This window comes from Hippoglossus stenolepis, chromosome 8 (assembly GCF_022539355.2).
Source record: "Hippoglossus stenolepis isolate QCI-W04-F060 chromosome 8, HSTE1.2, whole genome shotgun sequence".
Classification (NCBI taxonomy): domain Eukaryota; kingdom Metazoa; phylum Chordata; class Actinopteri; order Pleuronectiformes; family Pleuronectidae; genus Hippoglossus; species Hippoglossus stenolepis.
This window is the reverse complement of record NC_061490.1, coordinates 17705661-17721212: the sequence shown is the minus strand read 5'-3', so window position 1 is coordinate 17721212 and position 15552 is coordinate 17705661. Positions and strand designations below refer to the sequence as shown.

Genomic DNA, 15552 nt, shown 5'->3' with positions numbered 1-15552 from the left:
TTTTTGTGTGACAGAGTCAGGTGCCTGCAGCAATGACCCTGTTGGGAAAAAAAAGGTTTTCAGCAAGAGGGTTGCCGCTGGTATCTGTGTGCGACACTCCACGTAATCTGCTTCTACCTTTATGGGAGAAAAAACACAGTTGTTTTCTGACCCCAAACCCTGATCCCCCTTCCACCGCTGCTGCCGCCGCCTCCCCTCCCCTCCCTCTCCCTTTCCTATTTCTCCCTGTCTTGTGGTGTCCCTCCCTCGTGGAGAAAGAAAGAAGAAAAGCGGGGCAGATTGGGGAGGAGGGGTGGACGAAGCGTTGGAAAGAGAGAGGGAAAAAAAAATAGGGACGACTCATTGTGATTTAATTTGAACCGAAATGCCGGAGACCCACGCACTCTCATGTGATAGAGGACAGGGTGTTGTGTATAAGTTCTGCCTCTCCTTCACTTCCTTGTCTTCCTGCAGTTATCCGTATGGTTCATGTTTGTCCATAGTTTGTCCTTATGTGTGTGTGTGTGTGTCCAGGTCCTGACAAATCGCCTGCATACCTGGGCATATGGCCATGATGGCATCATTCTAGTTTTATTATAATATTTTCTATTATAGTATTTGTAATTCTAACTTTTATTGTAATTTATTCAGCAACATAATAGTCATTCAACAATTGTAAGGTCAACTTGGGACCCCTATTGTTCTCCCAAATCTGTGACCTTCTGTGCCGACCTCCCCTCCCCCTTTAACGTATTCTATGTTATGTCATGTTTTGTAATCCCCTTTTTTTGCTGCAGCCATTTTGCCCTGAAATAGTCGGTGAACAATGGTCTTACTAATCACATTAATGAAGGTTCTGTTGTATTTGGGTACGAAACCTTGATGACAAGTAGCATCTGTGTTTATCTTCTACTTCAGGCCAAAATGGCCGCGGTGAAAAGGGTCAGTTGTCCATGTCTTGCTTCGAAACCAATTTCTCTCCAGGACAAATAAAGTTGTGCAGCACTTTCTTCATAATCCGTCACTCAAACACAGTCAGCTGGATTCAGGATCTTGCCCAAGGACACATCAGCACGCGGAATGGGGGAGACTGATGTGGAACCGCTCAGCTTCTGGCTCATTTATCTGGATGTTCTGCTTTGTACCTTCTGAGCCGCGGCCGCCGTCCGTTCACTGCGACCACGCTAGGGCCAAGCTTCCGGTTGTTGAGTTCATGCTTACTTGTGTGTTGCTATTGCTTGTCTGGGCTCCAGGTTCACCATCACCTTCTTGCCTGTATCCTCTGTTGCCCAGATCTTCGTCATGACTACAAGCCCCAGCTTGAGATATGATCCCCCAGCCTGCTGCGTGTTCGTGCACCCATCCGTCTGACCCAGGCCTCTAATCTGCTGCCTGACCAATTCACCAGGAACCCAAAGTCAGCCCAGGCTGAGCTCCCCTCTCAGCTGCCTGCCCCACTCTCCAGCGATCCCTGCCTCGAGCCACAAGCTTCTTACGATCAACAACAAACAGCCTTTTTAACATAGACCAACTTCTGGAAATGTAACACAGGGGCAGGTCCATAGACAAAACTGTAGAGCGGAGAAAGGGGCACGCAGAAAATATGAATGTGCACACACTCTGATGTGCGAACACACAATGGAGGAACAAAGAGTGAAAAAAAAAAGGGAGACAAAAAAGGCAAAGACTACAGTAAGAAGTGGGAAGTCTCTGCTGGTTTGACACTGAGAGGAGATGAGGGGTAGAGTGGAGATTGAGTTGGGGGATGAAAGAAAGAATTTGAGGCGGAGACCCAGTGGCTCTGGGACTGTGAAGGGCAAAAGGGAGGAAGGATTAAAAGATGGAGAAAGAAAGACAGAGACAAAGACGGTTGTCAGTACATTGAAAAGAATGGAGAGACGGTAAGAGGGCAAGGAGAAGCAGGAGGAGAGCGCAGCAAAGAATATCCCCAACACGCCTCAAGCAAACTAAAAGATGTGAGGAGAAAAGTCGGGAAAGGGTTAAAAAAAGAACACACACACACACACACACACACACACACACACACACACACACACACACACACACACACGACCTCCCTCTTCCCCCCCCTCTCTTGATCTGTCTTTCTACTTTTCTCAGCTTGATGCCGCAGGTCAAATAACCATATCTCCATCATAGAAGCACTTCTCATCCAGGGACCATAAAGAAAAAAAAGGTCCGCCTGACTGGCTCTCTCTCTCTCTCTCTCACACACACACACACACACACACACACACACACACACACACACACACACACACACACACACACACACACACACACACACACACACACACACACACACACACATACAACCTTCCTCATGCATGTCCCCCTATTAGCATTTGCCATCATGGTTCACAGACTCCTCACACACATGCGGCCCTAATTAATCCAACATCATGTACAATTATGGTTCGACACTGGAGGCCAGACTGGGGTGATAATGATGGTGCGTTAAGCTGCGGTTAAGTGTAAGGTGATATAAAAGACTTGATGTGAGTGTGCATGTCTGCCAGATGTGGCTCGACACTACTGTACGTTCACATTTTACACCAGCATGTGAAATTCTGATGGTATATAGGGGAGTGGCTCACGTCTAAAACACGCGTGAAAGTAGTGTTGACATAGCGAGTGTTTTCATTTTCATGCGACGTATGATGCTCTAAATTTATAAATCAGATGTTCATGAACATATTGTCCATTTAAGGAGAGAGGCTCAGGATAATATTGTTCCGGGTAATTGGCAAAGGAATTTCCTGCACGGTAACGAGAACGGGTTCGGCTACATGTAATGTCCCACAGTTTGACTGATTATTTCAGAGATGATGACAATGAAGACGGCGTATGAGTGTAATTATGAGCCATATTAGAGTTGAGCCACAATCACTCACACATGAGTGAATTTAACTGACCCTGGGAGCTGACCCTGGCAAAGTCACGCAAGTATACGCACACATGCACGCACACACACATGCACACACACACACACACACACGTAACCCCGCACAAGGCCAAGTGACAACCTTACATAAAGAACAGCTCAAGAATGGCAGATCTATGGTTCCATCACCACGTTTATTCCCACGCTGTTGCCCACCTGCTAAAAGCTCCACAATTCAATGTTTAATGCCAGCAACTCTGCAAGATAATGACACTGATCTGACACCAATCACAACAAATACAAATGTGTAGCTCTATTCTAATCTTCTTCTATATAGGGCAGTGTTGGTTCTCATTAAGAAATGTAGTAAAGCATTTTCTATATTTTCTGAGATTTTAAAGACCAAACGATTAAACAGATAAGCAAGAAAATAGAGATTAATAGATTAATCAATAATTAAAATCATATTTTTCTATTTACAGGCCAGTACCAAAGAAAATTAGTAACCAGGACCAGTTCTATTTTGTTTCGTATAAACAGGTCTCTTTACTCATCAAACATACAAAACCTTGGTCACTAGCGGTCTCTCAATCAAAACAACAGCAAAAGACCTAGTTTGATGATATCGTAAAGCAGCGTGGGATCATGGGAGTTTTTGTCTTCACCACCATTGCCGATGAAAATCTATCTGACCCACGTCCTGTTCATGGATGAGGTCATGTGTTGAAATTATATTTAACTAACACAGCAATTGCCAGTGATGATGCATTAAGAGTGACCCACACAAACTGCAGACTGGCTAACTGGCTAACTGGCTAACTGGCTAGCAGTGTGTTTCTCCTTCGTAATACGTCGGTTGCACTTGAATTTATTGCAGAGATGGGCAGGGCCACGAGTAAAGCAAATATAACACAATTGAAAGGCAACCGAAATAAAATGTTACCGTTACCTTGATTAAAATCATGGATTTCTCTGGGTTTGAACATTGTTGGAAACATGCACACAAGTCAACAATACATATAACATAGCTGTGTTTGTTTTTAAACATATTAATCAAGAATTATTACAAATTATATCTTTAAGCACTGCAAAACAATGTGAATACAACCATCCACTCCTATTTGTAACGTGTAACACATTTGGTTTGTCTCCTAAAAGCAGACGAGCCCACCGACAGTCCACTCTGTGCTTACCCCTGTGTCTGGATAGGTGGTCCAACCCAGCTCTGAGGTAGACTCTGTTGTGTCCAGCAGCATCACTGGAGGGAGAGGAAGCAGAGACAAAGACGAGACATGAGAACACAGAAAAACACAATGTACAGAATTCAAATGGTCACCAGAGATCACTGCTCAAAATCTTAAAGAGTTCGTAGTAATGAGGCGTTCTCTTAAAGACTGAAAACCCCAGACTGTGTGATTCTGAGATGCCTTTAAGAAAAATGGATTTTGTAGTAATATATTCAAGATTAGCGTTTACAATGAATCCGTCTTTTTCTTTTTATTAAAAACCACAAGTAGTTGGAAGCTATTGCCGGTGGAACAGGTCCAATATTCGTCTACATCTCTTTGATTTTTTTCCTCCATGCAATAAAATCAGGGAGGGATCCAGCTGTGTGCATCTGTCAAACCAGATAACCGATCCTGAGTAATGATGCATTTTGGCAGAATGTTCTGGTGTTTAAAAAATTAAACCGATTGACCTGATGGAGCACCGTGATTAAAGGTCAAATTTCCCAACTTTAAAAGGCCATAACAGTTACTGTCACATCCTGTTGAAACTTAGCGAGCTGATGCTTCTCCAACTTTGGTGAAAGGGGAACCTTCATCATTTTGAGGGCGCCGATACGCTCGGTGTTGGTTTCTTGTCTGATACCAGATTTAACAGGCGTTTGGTCATTTACACTCATCAGGAATGAAAGGCGTGAGAATAGCTCATGACTTTCATGTTGGAGAGTATTTTCACATAATTTGCTTTTAGTGCTTGATAAAGCAAGCTGGCAAAAAATCACACACACAACGTGACGTTGATGCCGAGTGCTGTGTTCCGACACATGGCAGCTTCCCACACAAAACTGAAGCCCTCACATTTTCCATTAGTATTTCAAAACCATGGTGGCTGGCGTTGCCCCAGTCTGCCACGGTCTGCACTCTCCGATTGAACACAGGCCAAAAGTTGTTGTGTGCACAGAGGAGGCAAAAACGTAAGACTTCAGGTTTTGGATGCTCACACAGACTGAGATAATGGAGAAAAATGCACAGTGTCTGACTTTGTCATGCACAACACTGATCACATAAAGGCCTGTGGACACACACACACACACACACACACACACACACACACACACACACACACACACACACACACACACACACGCTAAGCATTGTTTGGAGGCAGCAGCCAACCACTCTGTTTACAAATAAATAATTCTCCTCATTGGTGTCATACAATTTTTATGCTTTTCGTTTCCATTTCATGTCACACAACCGTTCACCAGAGAAAAGAAGACTCTCTCTCTCTCTCTCTCTCTCTCTCTCTCTCTCTCTCTCTCTCTCTCTCTCTCTCTCTCTCTCCTCTTCTCTTTCCGACAACCAGACAAAGGCCGACTGAAAAATGTTATCCACACAATCATCACAGTCACAGGATGAGATTTCAAAAGGTAACCGCTGAACATCAGTGACTCACTGATACAGCACGCTGTTTATTTCTCAGGTGTACACACACACACACACACACACACACACATGCGCGTCTCTCTATAGTTGTGAGGACCCTCATTGACATAATGCATTTCCTAGCCCCTTACATTAACCCTAACCATCACGACTAAATGACTAACCCTAACCCTAACCCTGACCCTAACCCTAAGTCTTAACCCTAAAAAAGCCAATTTAATTTGTGAGGACCAGCCAAAATGTCCTCACAACGTCAAAATGTCCTAACAATGATGGTATTAAACCAAAATTGGCCCTCATAACTATAGATAGACATGCACACACACACACAGGATGGTGCAGCTATCCCTAAGAGGACTTTGCATTGACCTCCATGCATTGTTGACACCCTAACCAGAACCTTATCCCTGACCTTAACCATGACAACTAAATGGCAGACCCCCACCCCTAACCCCAATTCTTAACCCTTTCAAACAGCCCTTTGAAAAAGTGAGGATGGGTCAGATGTCCTCACTTTGTAAAGGTCTATATGCTCAAAATGGTCCTCATAAAGATATAAGAACAAGTACACACACAGACACATTCTTATTCTTAATAAATCAAACGAATAAGAAGAAAATGGTCTCATCTGCGGTTTATGACTTGAATCCCTGCATCGCTCTGTTCTCTGACTGAGCTGTAAACAGATTTTTAGTTTTTAGGATTATACTCACAGATGGAGACCCTGCAAATCTGTCCTGCAATCCTTCCCCCAGTCTCTCTCTTTTCACCCACGAGATCGTCTGTATGCGAGTCTCACTAAACTCACACATGTTCCGTGGAACGTGCTCCAGGATTCGGAGTGATATGAATCGTGTCAAGAAGAAGAATACAAATAGACTGTGACAGTGAGGGATTATATGCAGCCACAGGCATCAGAATAAATGCTTTTTAGTGCAGCGTTTGTCTGGACAGCTTGGCAGAGCCGATCAGGAGAAAATCAGCTACAGGGAGAAGACTAAATCCACCAGGCCAGGAAATTTGAAGCCTTTCAGAGGAACGACGATTTGACTTTGCTGACGCACCTTTTCTGCTTTGTTTTATGATGCCGCTGAAGGAGGGCGGATGTTGTACTGTGAGCTTTCTCAAGCTCAGTGTGGTGACATAAAAACGGCCCATAGATTCGCTCCCATGGAGAATGAACTCTGACTTCTAAATGAACATTATATGTATACTGCATGAAACGCATGCATTCAAACATGCATTCTGACCTCATTAAGCACCATCATGTTTATATCAAAACACAAAAACAAACACACAAATGCAGCAAATGTGTCAGTCCAAATTCAATTAACCCTCTGCTTCGGGGCAGAGTCTTGCATGAATAATATATAGCAAACTATTTTGACATTAATATTTATGCCTCTACTATTTAGCTTCTCGTCGCGGGCCCTCAGGGACCACAGGTCCTCACGTCACCTCCGATCTTTGCAGGGAAAACCTGTACATGAGGATTACATGGAGGGCTGTTGGAGGAGCTTATGTCTTATTGCGTGACATTAGCATTTTGAATAATTCACCATGACATCCTCAGATAAGCGGTGAGTGCTGTGCTGCACACACCTTCCAAGCATTATCTTGAGCTGAGGCATCATGACTGGATCTTGTGTGTGAGAAGTCGTAGAACAAAAGAGGGCAACGTCAGCCGGCGAGTCCACTTGGCGGTAAAAGCCCCTTTATTTAACTCTCAGACAACCCCTCCATGTGCACAGAGCGCTGCAGCATCTCTGCTATTGGTCCATCCGAGGGGACGAGACACTCAAAGTTTGTCCCCGACAGTTTGGAGAAGTGCTGAGTCCGCAATCTGGACCTGAGTGCTGCTTTAATGCATGGCGGTCTCTCACGTCCTCCTGCTCCACTCTCATCTTCCACTCACTTTAGTCAATAGGCTACCTTTCCCCCCCCCCCTTTTTTCCTCTACCTCCATCTTGTCCCTTGTCCCCTCTCATCTGGCCTCTCTCTGCATGTGTGTATTATTCATCTAAAAAGTGACAGCAGGGTGGGCATCTCTGTACGTTAAACAAGAAGATAGTCTCCGCTCCATTATTGATGCCGGATCTGCTGTTTGTTTGGGAAGAGCTTTGATGAAGAGAAAGAGGAGACAACAGAAAAAGAAAAAAGGGCCGGGTTATGAAACGGGAATCAGAGGAGGATGATGGGATTGAGTTTGTACGTACTCATCTCCCCTCTCTGTCTGTGTGGTGTGGGTGTAAATGCTCTTTTGTGTTGTGGCGAGGTGGCCTGCATTAGTTCATGACAGTCCCCTCTGGAGTGTTCACTTCAGCTGAGTGACCCTCTTTCCGCTCTCTACGTTCATTTCTCTTTGCCCAACACTCTTTCCCCCCCCGCTCTCTGTGTGGCCATGCATGCAGCGACACTCTCCAAGCGCTAAGAGTAGTGCTGTCGTTCATGTCACGCCTCTTCGACGGCAGATGTATGCTACATTACTGCTCACTTTCCGGGCAGTAGGAACACCAGGCACACGACCCCCCCAACAAAGAATTAAGGTGTTAACATTAATGTAGGCTAGAGGGGTGTGAGCGTGCGTGTGTGTGGGTGTGTGTGTGTGTGTCTGTATAAAAAGGGCCACTAAAGTAGAAGCACCTGCAGAGAGTACACAAAGTCACTGAGCTCACAGGTAACAAGAAGCACACACACACACACACACACACACACACACACACACACACACACACACACACACACACACACACACACACACACACACACACACACACACACACACATTTTCACCCAAAAAGAATAAAATAATCCCCACAGTTGCCTGCGAGCATGCTGAGCAGCGGTCAGGTCGTATTTTGTCTTTTGTCCACTCATCCACCCATCTCCACCCATTCTTTATACGCTCCAGATGCTCCCACCCACAGACAGTCAGTCAAGGACGTGGCCTACACCAAACCATCATTACAAACAACCACAGCGAGAGAGTGATACGCCGAGACAGAGCCGGAGCGAGAGGAGGAGCGAGGGAGGATGGGGGATTAACGCGATTCCAGAAATAAGCATGCACATGTCAGAGGGAGTTATCAAAAAGTTTATGGCGGTTGAGCTGAATGAAAGTGCAGCTGCAGCAAACAGCACTTAAGCCAGGTTAGATGACAGAGCGAGGGCCGCGGTGATTTGCAGAACAGGCAGCAACAGGCACAGGTGGGAGGACCTTCCACGAGAACTCACTCTCTTACTCGATGATAACACATTTGCAAAAGGTTAGGAGGCCGTGGCTGACTGCGTCTTAAAGGGGGAGTTCTGCATTTTGCGGGAAATGTGCATAGTCGCTTTGCCAAGACTGAGGCAAAGTGAGTTTGTACAACCTCTTGTGTGACCTGCGAGGAAGTCAGAAATGTTTATAGCTGGTCCGAGCGGCTACACTTGAAGCCAGGGGGGGGATATCCGTCCCTCATAAACAACGGGGAGACACAACATTGTTTAAATATAGACAGTTGTATACATTTTCAGACAGTATTTCCTGGAAGACATTCTTAGTGTTCCACTTCTTCATTCGCATCAAAAGTGACAGAAAAGGTAGCGTAAAACTGCTCTCTGATTGTGACATGAAGTGATTTCAAGATTTTATTGTCACCAGTGCAGCACCAATTGCCTTTTTGGACTGGGCTGATTGTCGGGCCTGTGGTTACAGCTTTCTCTCTGAAGCTGTAAAAGTCCCCTGCAGTAATTGAGCTGCAGCGAGTAAAGACCGACTGCACAAAGAGCTGCTCACCTGTCTATTCAAAGTTCAGTGAAGCTCGGGACCCAGAACCCTGAACGGGAGTATCAGCTGACATGAAAGCGTTGTTTTCGTGATGTTGAACTGTCTTTTTCAGCAACTATTCAGAAATTGTGCTGTATCTTGCTATATTTTTGCTCTTCACTATTTAATCATTAGTGATTTTGTTTCCTGTTTCTAGCCTTTATTTTCACATTCGTCAGACACAAAGGTGGAATCAACCTTATCATCTCACTCTGAGCAAGAAGATAAAATAAATCCATTTTAAAAAATGCCAAACTATTTCTTTAACATCTTCAGGTATTCCTACACCTTTCTTTCTTCTCCCTTTCGCAAATAAAAGGTAAGCCAAAAGCCAAAAGCGTGTCCTTCTGTCTGCTCACATGTTCATTGGAGAGCTCTGATCTGTGAGCCGTGAAAATAGAGAATAAAGTTTTACAGAAAAATACTTGTTCCTACAAATGAGAAAAATCCTGAACCTGATCCAAACATATTTTAATAACCACCTCCACCATAAACAGCAATTAAGAGGAAGGAATGTAAATCTGAGCTGAGATCAGTGTTATGTTTCTGTTGTTGTGTCATTACTCAGCCTTCAGTTAGCGAATGTACCTCTCCCTCTGTTCGGGGCAGCGTGCAAACTTGCCAAGTGCGGCTTTAATGTGAAATTCAAAACGGCAAACTGCATTCCAGTGTCAGGGCAGCCGATACCACACGTTCATCTTTCAGTCATATTTGGCTTTAACTCACCGCCTGTCCACACGGGCGTATTATCTGTGATGCAATCTGCCACGACACTGACTGACTCGGTCGGCAGCTGCCAGGGGGCTCAAGTCCCTCATATCACGAATGGCAGATGCATGATTTCTCTGAGGAAAAGTGGCCTAATGTCATTAAAGCGCACTCGACAGCCACAGAAAATGCTGCTTCTTTTACTCTAAATGACAAAAACGATGCTTTAAAAAACGCCCTGTAACAGATAATTGTTGTTGTTGTGTCAGTGATGGGGAGGCTGCGTCCTCCACTTCCCACCAGCATGTGATGTCTCTCTTTCTGCAGCTCGGTGCACAGCGACGGGCCGGATGAACGAGGGCAGGAAGCTTTTCGGGGCTGTTAGAGGCGTCTGTCCCGCTGCACCCCCACTGTGACAAGCATGACATTTATTTTCATATCACACGTTCTCTAATTCATCACGTCCTAAACGCGGAATTGCTCACTACACCCAGGATAAGGATGGTAACCTGCTTAATTAATACCCAATTAAAGCCAGAAACAAGTAACAGCAGGAAAGATGGAGGAGATGACCTTAGAGTGAGAACGTCAACATGGCCCAAAATGTATCCTGCTGGTGTTTTTCTTTATAACCAGTGGTGGACGAAATATTCAGATTGTTAACCTGAGCTCCAGTTTCAGTACTGGGATGTAAAAAATAGTCCACTGCAAGTTTTACTTCCCGAAATAAAAGGTAAAATATCCAATGTGCAGAAAAATGGTCACTGTAATGTTATTAGATCGTTAACACTGATGCATCATTATATAAACTCAGTAGTATCTCGGCCAAGGCCCAACACCCTAAATTTAATCAAGCTGCAACAAATGTCACACACTCTAAACGCCCCTGATCAAGATCCATGAATTATTCCCCGGAAATTGTTTTGAACATTGCTCCATCTCACAAAATTGTTTTATTCTGGCTCCGCCCCTGATCTAGATCTGCACCAGAATTGAACAGGTTCTTCCCTGACCCATAAACACCCCTCCACCAGATTTCATGGAAATATGTTCAGCTATTTTCATGTAATCTTGCTTAAAAACAAACAAACAAACAAAGGGACAGTTGTGAAAACATAACCTCTCAACAAGTTGCAATGAGCAAACTGCTTGAAAATTATAATTTCATTACATTTATTTAATCTTTGCTGTTTTGTGATGTATTACCTGTAAATACCATGGAGGTCATGTTTTCACAACTGTCTGTTTGTTTGTTGATTTGTTGATTTTGTTTGTTTGTAAACAGGATTACGCAAAACCTGGATTACCATGAAACTTTGTAAAAGGGCGCGGTGTGGGTCAGGTGGCAGATGCAGGATTTTTTTCCTCACTTTTTTTTAACATTGTGAAATTGGGCGTTTTTCATTTCCGTTTTCATGGATTATGATGGAAATTGATCCAAAGAATCTGTCATGTTTAGGCGACTGATTTTTAAGAGTGTGCGCGATTTGGTGTAAATCCAAATGGATCTGGTGAATTTAAACTGTTGGGCCTTGGTGGAGGTATGAACTACACTGAATGACTTTGTTATGTAGAAATGAACCTGTAACTTTATCTGAGGCTTCAAACTTTCGGTTCAAAACTCTGAAACCTGGTCCAAGGGAAATATTCTGGTAAAGTGATTTCAAATTTTATTTACTGATTTGAGTGGAGTGAAATCTGCAAATCTGGGAAATGGTTTCTGACTTTCTGACCTCACTGTATTTTGACGATGTTAGAAGTCACCGCACGCGGCCTGTTGCCTTTTGGTCAAAATCAGATGAGATTACCTTTTCAGGCTATGACATACGTGCATTCCACTAATGATACAAGGTTAATTTCTGGATGTTCACAGCTCGATGAGCATCGCTGCAGCTCCTCTCATCCATGAAGAGCTGGAGGGGCATCAGGTGTGCCTCCCATGCGCAGGCCTCCCCCTCAGTGCGGCGTGTTAATCCAATGTGAATACGCAATCCGACGCCACAGATCCAACTATTTAGAGGCCGGCCGTGTGGCTTCACATCAACACCTCGCGTCAACAATGCATGTGGGTGAACGCACCGACATTCACAAAGGCAGCAGCATGTGAGGGTGACAAATCAAATGCCCTGCCACTCACAACGCTCTGTACTTTGTCAGCATGCAAGGCAGCAGCAGAGTGGCTTTTATTCTCCTAACTGTGAGAAAAACGAAGGATAAAAATTACAGCGCTTTATGTTCTGTGACAAGGTTGTTAGAGCAGGAAACACCGATTCACCACACAGACAATAAACAATAGAAAGACAGACAGTAAAGTATCAGTTAACATGCAGCCAGGTTCAGTCCAGACAGACACATCATTTACTGCAATCAAATCTGAGGCAGACGTCAAATCCGCCTCCCGTGACATAACTCGAAGCTTCAATTTGAGTGGATTTATGAAGACGGCCGTGCTATTGGGTTAATGCTGTATTATGAAGAGCTCTATTTCAATTATTACACAGAGTCAGTAGGCCAGTGCCCCGGTGCAGCCTCTCGTCCACTCCCTTTCATTCTGTCTCATCTCAGTCCAGGCCATCTGTTACACACACAGCTCAAATCTGTGGCATGGGGCTGACATATAAGTTACCTCTGTTTACAGGCCCGCCGCTGGCACACACCTCCCAGTTAAACTAAGGCCGATGGGAGATGAGCGTGAACAGGTGCAGCTCTTCTCCTTTGAGAGAAATGGCGTGCTGACTGCTGGAACCCCCTCGAGTGCGGGCGACAGGATGTTGGAGCGGGAGTTATGTATAGGCAGACGCTTAAGCATGCGTGCACCAACAACGAGACACACTCACATATGTACAGATAGACACAGGCACGCATGCACGTACATACAAAAGGCAGTTTATCATTCAATTTGTTCATGGATGGAGTCTCACTTGACTTTCCACACACACACACACACACACACACACACACACACACACACACACACTTCCTCCCTCGTGCTTGCAATTTTTAACGAATATGATATTTACATTTTTGAGAAAACATGGAGAGTAAGGAGTAGAAAATAAGGACATGCATCCAGAGAAAGAAAGCGCCTCTCATAACTGGGCTGAAGGGGTCAGGGGTCTCTGGCTGAGTGACATGGGGGCTGAGGGAGTTGCAGACCCCCCCCAGTCAAAGAGAACTGGGTTATGCAACTTATTATTCATTTGTCTCCGGCCTTATTTCCATATTCTTTTATTTCAGGGAGCTAAATAGGCCCCGGCACGCACCTGGCACTTCCATGCCAACAAAGTCCTGTCTAATGTGCTGCCACGGCGGCTCACACGAGCATGTGCATGCATATTCACCCACTTCAGACACAATACAGGGGCGCACAAAGCTAACATGCAAAGGGAGAGAGGTGGTAATTATTCAGGGGGGTCCCCAGATGGAGGTGGAGCCCCAAAATATCCAGAGTTTCTTAGGAGGTGCTGCGGCCACCTCACCTTGCAGTTTCACACATTGTCAAAGTGCCCAGAATTCCACAGAGAGCCGCATACTCAAGAGTGTCCATGTTACACTTGTAGACTACAAGTAGAAGCACATGATGAGTGGAGCTGTGCAAACTCTCCATCACGCTATTCCGCCGCACACACGCACACACACTCACGCACACACACACACACACACGTCAGGCCTACACATGCAAGCAGAGATGTAATGTGAATCAATTCAAATTGAAAAAAAGTTTGTTCCTCACCTTCCTCTGCTGAATGAGGCCGGAAATTCAGACAGAGACACAGAAAGACCCTCCACATCTCCACTACAGAATGAAACTGACAGAGAGAGAGAGAGGGAGGGAGAGAGCATGAAAGAGAGAGAAAGAGGGAGATAGAGTGAGTGTGTGTGACAGACAGAGCGAGTGAGCAGGAGAGGGGGGGGGTTGAGAGAGAGAGGAAAGAGAGAGAGAGAGAGAGAGAGAGAGAGAGAGAGAGAGAGAGAGAGAGGGAGGAGGTGGAGTCTGTTTGCTCCCTTTATCTGAGGGAGAGAGAGAGAGGATGAGGGGGTGGATGGATGAATGGATGAGGGAAGGAGAAAAATATTTACAGAGCCGCACATACAATAAAGAGGCTGGCAAGTGAGGGAGTAAACAAAACAAAACGCCGCTGTCATAGAGACAGTAGAAGAGAGAGAGAGAGATCAGAAAGCAAGAAAAGAGGGGGGACAGAGGGAGTCCTTTTTTCATTTGAGAGAAACAAAGAGACAAAGAGAAAGAAAGAAGAAATAAAGGGTGAGTCAACAAGAGAGAGTGACACACACAGAGTGAGATAAGGAGGTGGAAAGATTAATAAACAAGTTTGGTTCGTAAAACAACTGTCTAGACACGTCTGAGGGCTTCTGCTCCGGCTCTGCTCTTGTGCCTCGTGCACATTTCTGCGAGGCCGCCTGGCACACTGTGGCTGTGGCATCCCTCACATGTCTGGACACTGTGCTCACTGGCATTTTTCAAGCTGCGGCATGTGAACGTACCCAAATTACGTACCTCTCTCATTTTCCTTCCTTGCTCCCTCTCACTTCCTGACTTTTTGTGGGAAATGAATAGGATTTAGACACATTTCTTGACGCTCTCCATCCTTCATACGACCACCACCCCTCCTCCTCATACTCCCCCTGTCTCTCAGACACTCTCATTGCTCATCCAGGCAGGATCCAGACACACACACACACACACACACAACCACACACGCACATACACACACACACACACACATGCAAAGACACGCACACACACATGCAAGGACACATAAACCCAACAGCCCCTCCGGTCCGTGCACGCCACTCGCTGGTCAGACTGCAGCACTGCAGCTTGTTGATGGCTTTTCATGCCCCAGTTCACTGCAATGAATAAAACTTCAGTAGACTCTTGCAGGGAGATGTTGCCTATTGGCTTGACACAGTTAGATGGCCCCATTCCCAGCCAGCCGGGGGCCCTTTACCCTCGGCTCTTTGCTCCGAGAGGCTGATGTGCGGAGGGCAAAGTGGAGAGGGAAATGAATAATGGTGCTGAAGTCATTAAACAGGGATTTAGAACTTCTCAAGTCCATTTTGTTCTTTTGCAGCAGCTCGCTCCCTCTGGCTGCTCGAATAAAATGTCTACTCGTGTGTGTTTTAGAGCTGAGACAATGAGTTCATTGATTAGTCAATCATCAGAAAATGATCACAGTCAATTAATCACTAAATATTCAGACAAAAAACCTCTGGCCTTTTATGTGTGAATACAGTTTTTATTATCACGTCCACCAAGGACTTTATGTTTCTTTCTGCGCTTGTTGTCTGTCAGTCTGATGGTCAGCAGGATTACACAAAACTACTTCATTAGTATTACTTGTTCATGAAACTTGGAATTGGATGTGATATCTGTCCGAAAAGAATCCATATAATTTTGGTGTGGATCTGGATCAGGGGTCAGATCCATTTTCCTTCAACATGGCGAGATAGGCATCTTT

General features: G+C 45.0%; 1 protein-coding gene across 2 annotated transcripts in view; it reads right to left on the bottom strand.

The window, feature by feature from the left end:
* ephb6 (eph receptor B6) overlaps positions 1-13969 on the bottom strand; it is a 34518-nt gene extending 20549 nt beyond the window's left edge. For both annotated transcript variants that reach the window (XM_035162595.2, XM_035162596.2), the window contains exons 1-2: positions 13806-13969; positions 4078-4142 (exon numbers count right to left, since the gene is read on the bottom strand). In XM_035162595.2, the coding sequence (XP_035018486.1) occupies positions 4078-4142; positions 13806-13863 (123 nt within the window). In that variant the 5' untranslated portion in view covers positions 13864-13969. The remainder of the gene's footprint in view (positions 1-4077; positions 4143-13805) is intronic.
* Between the last annotated feature and the right edge of the window lie 1583 nt (positions 13970-15552).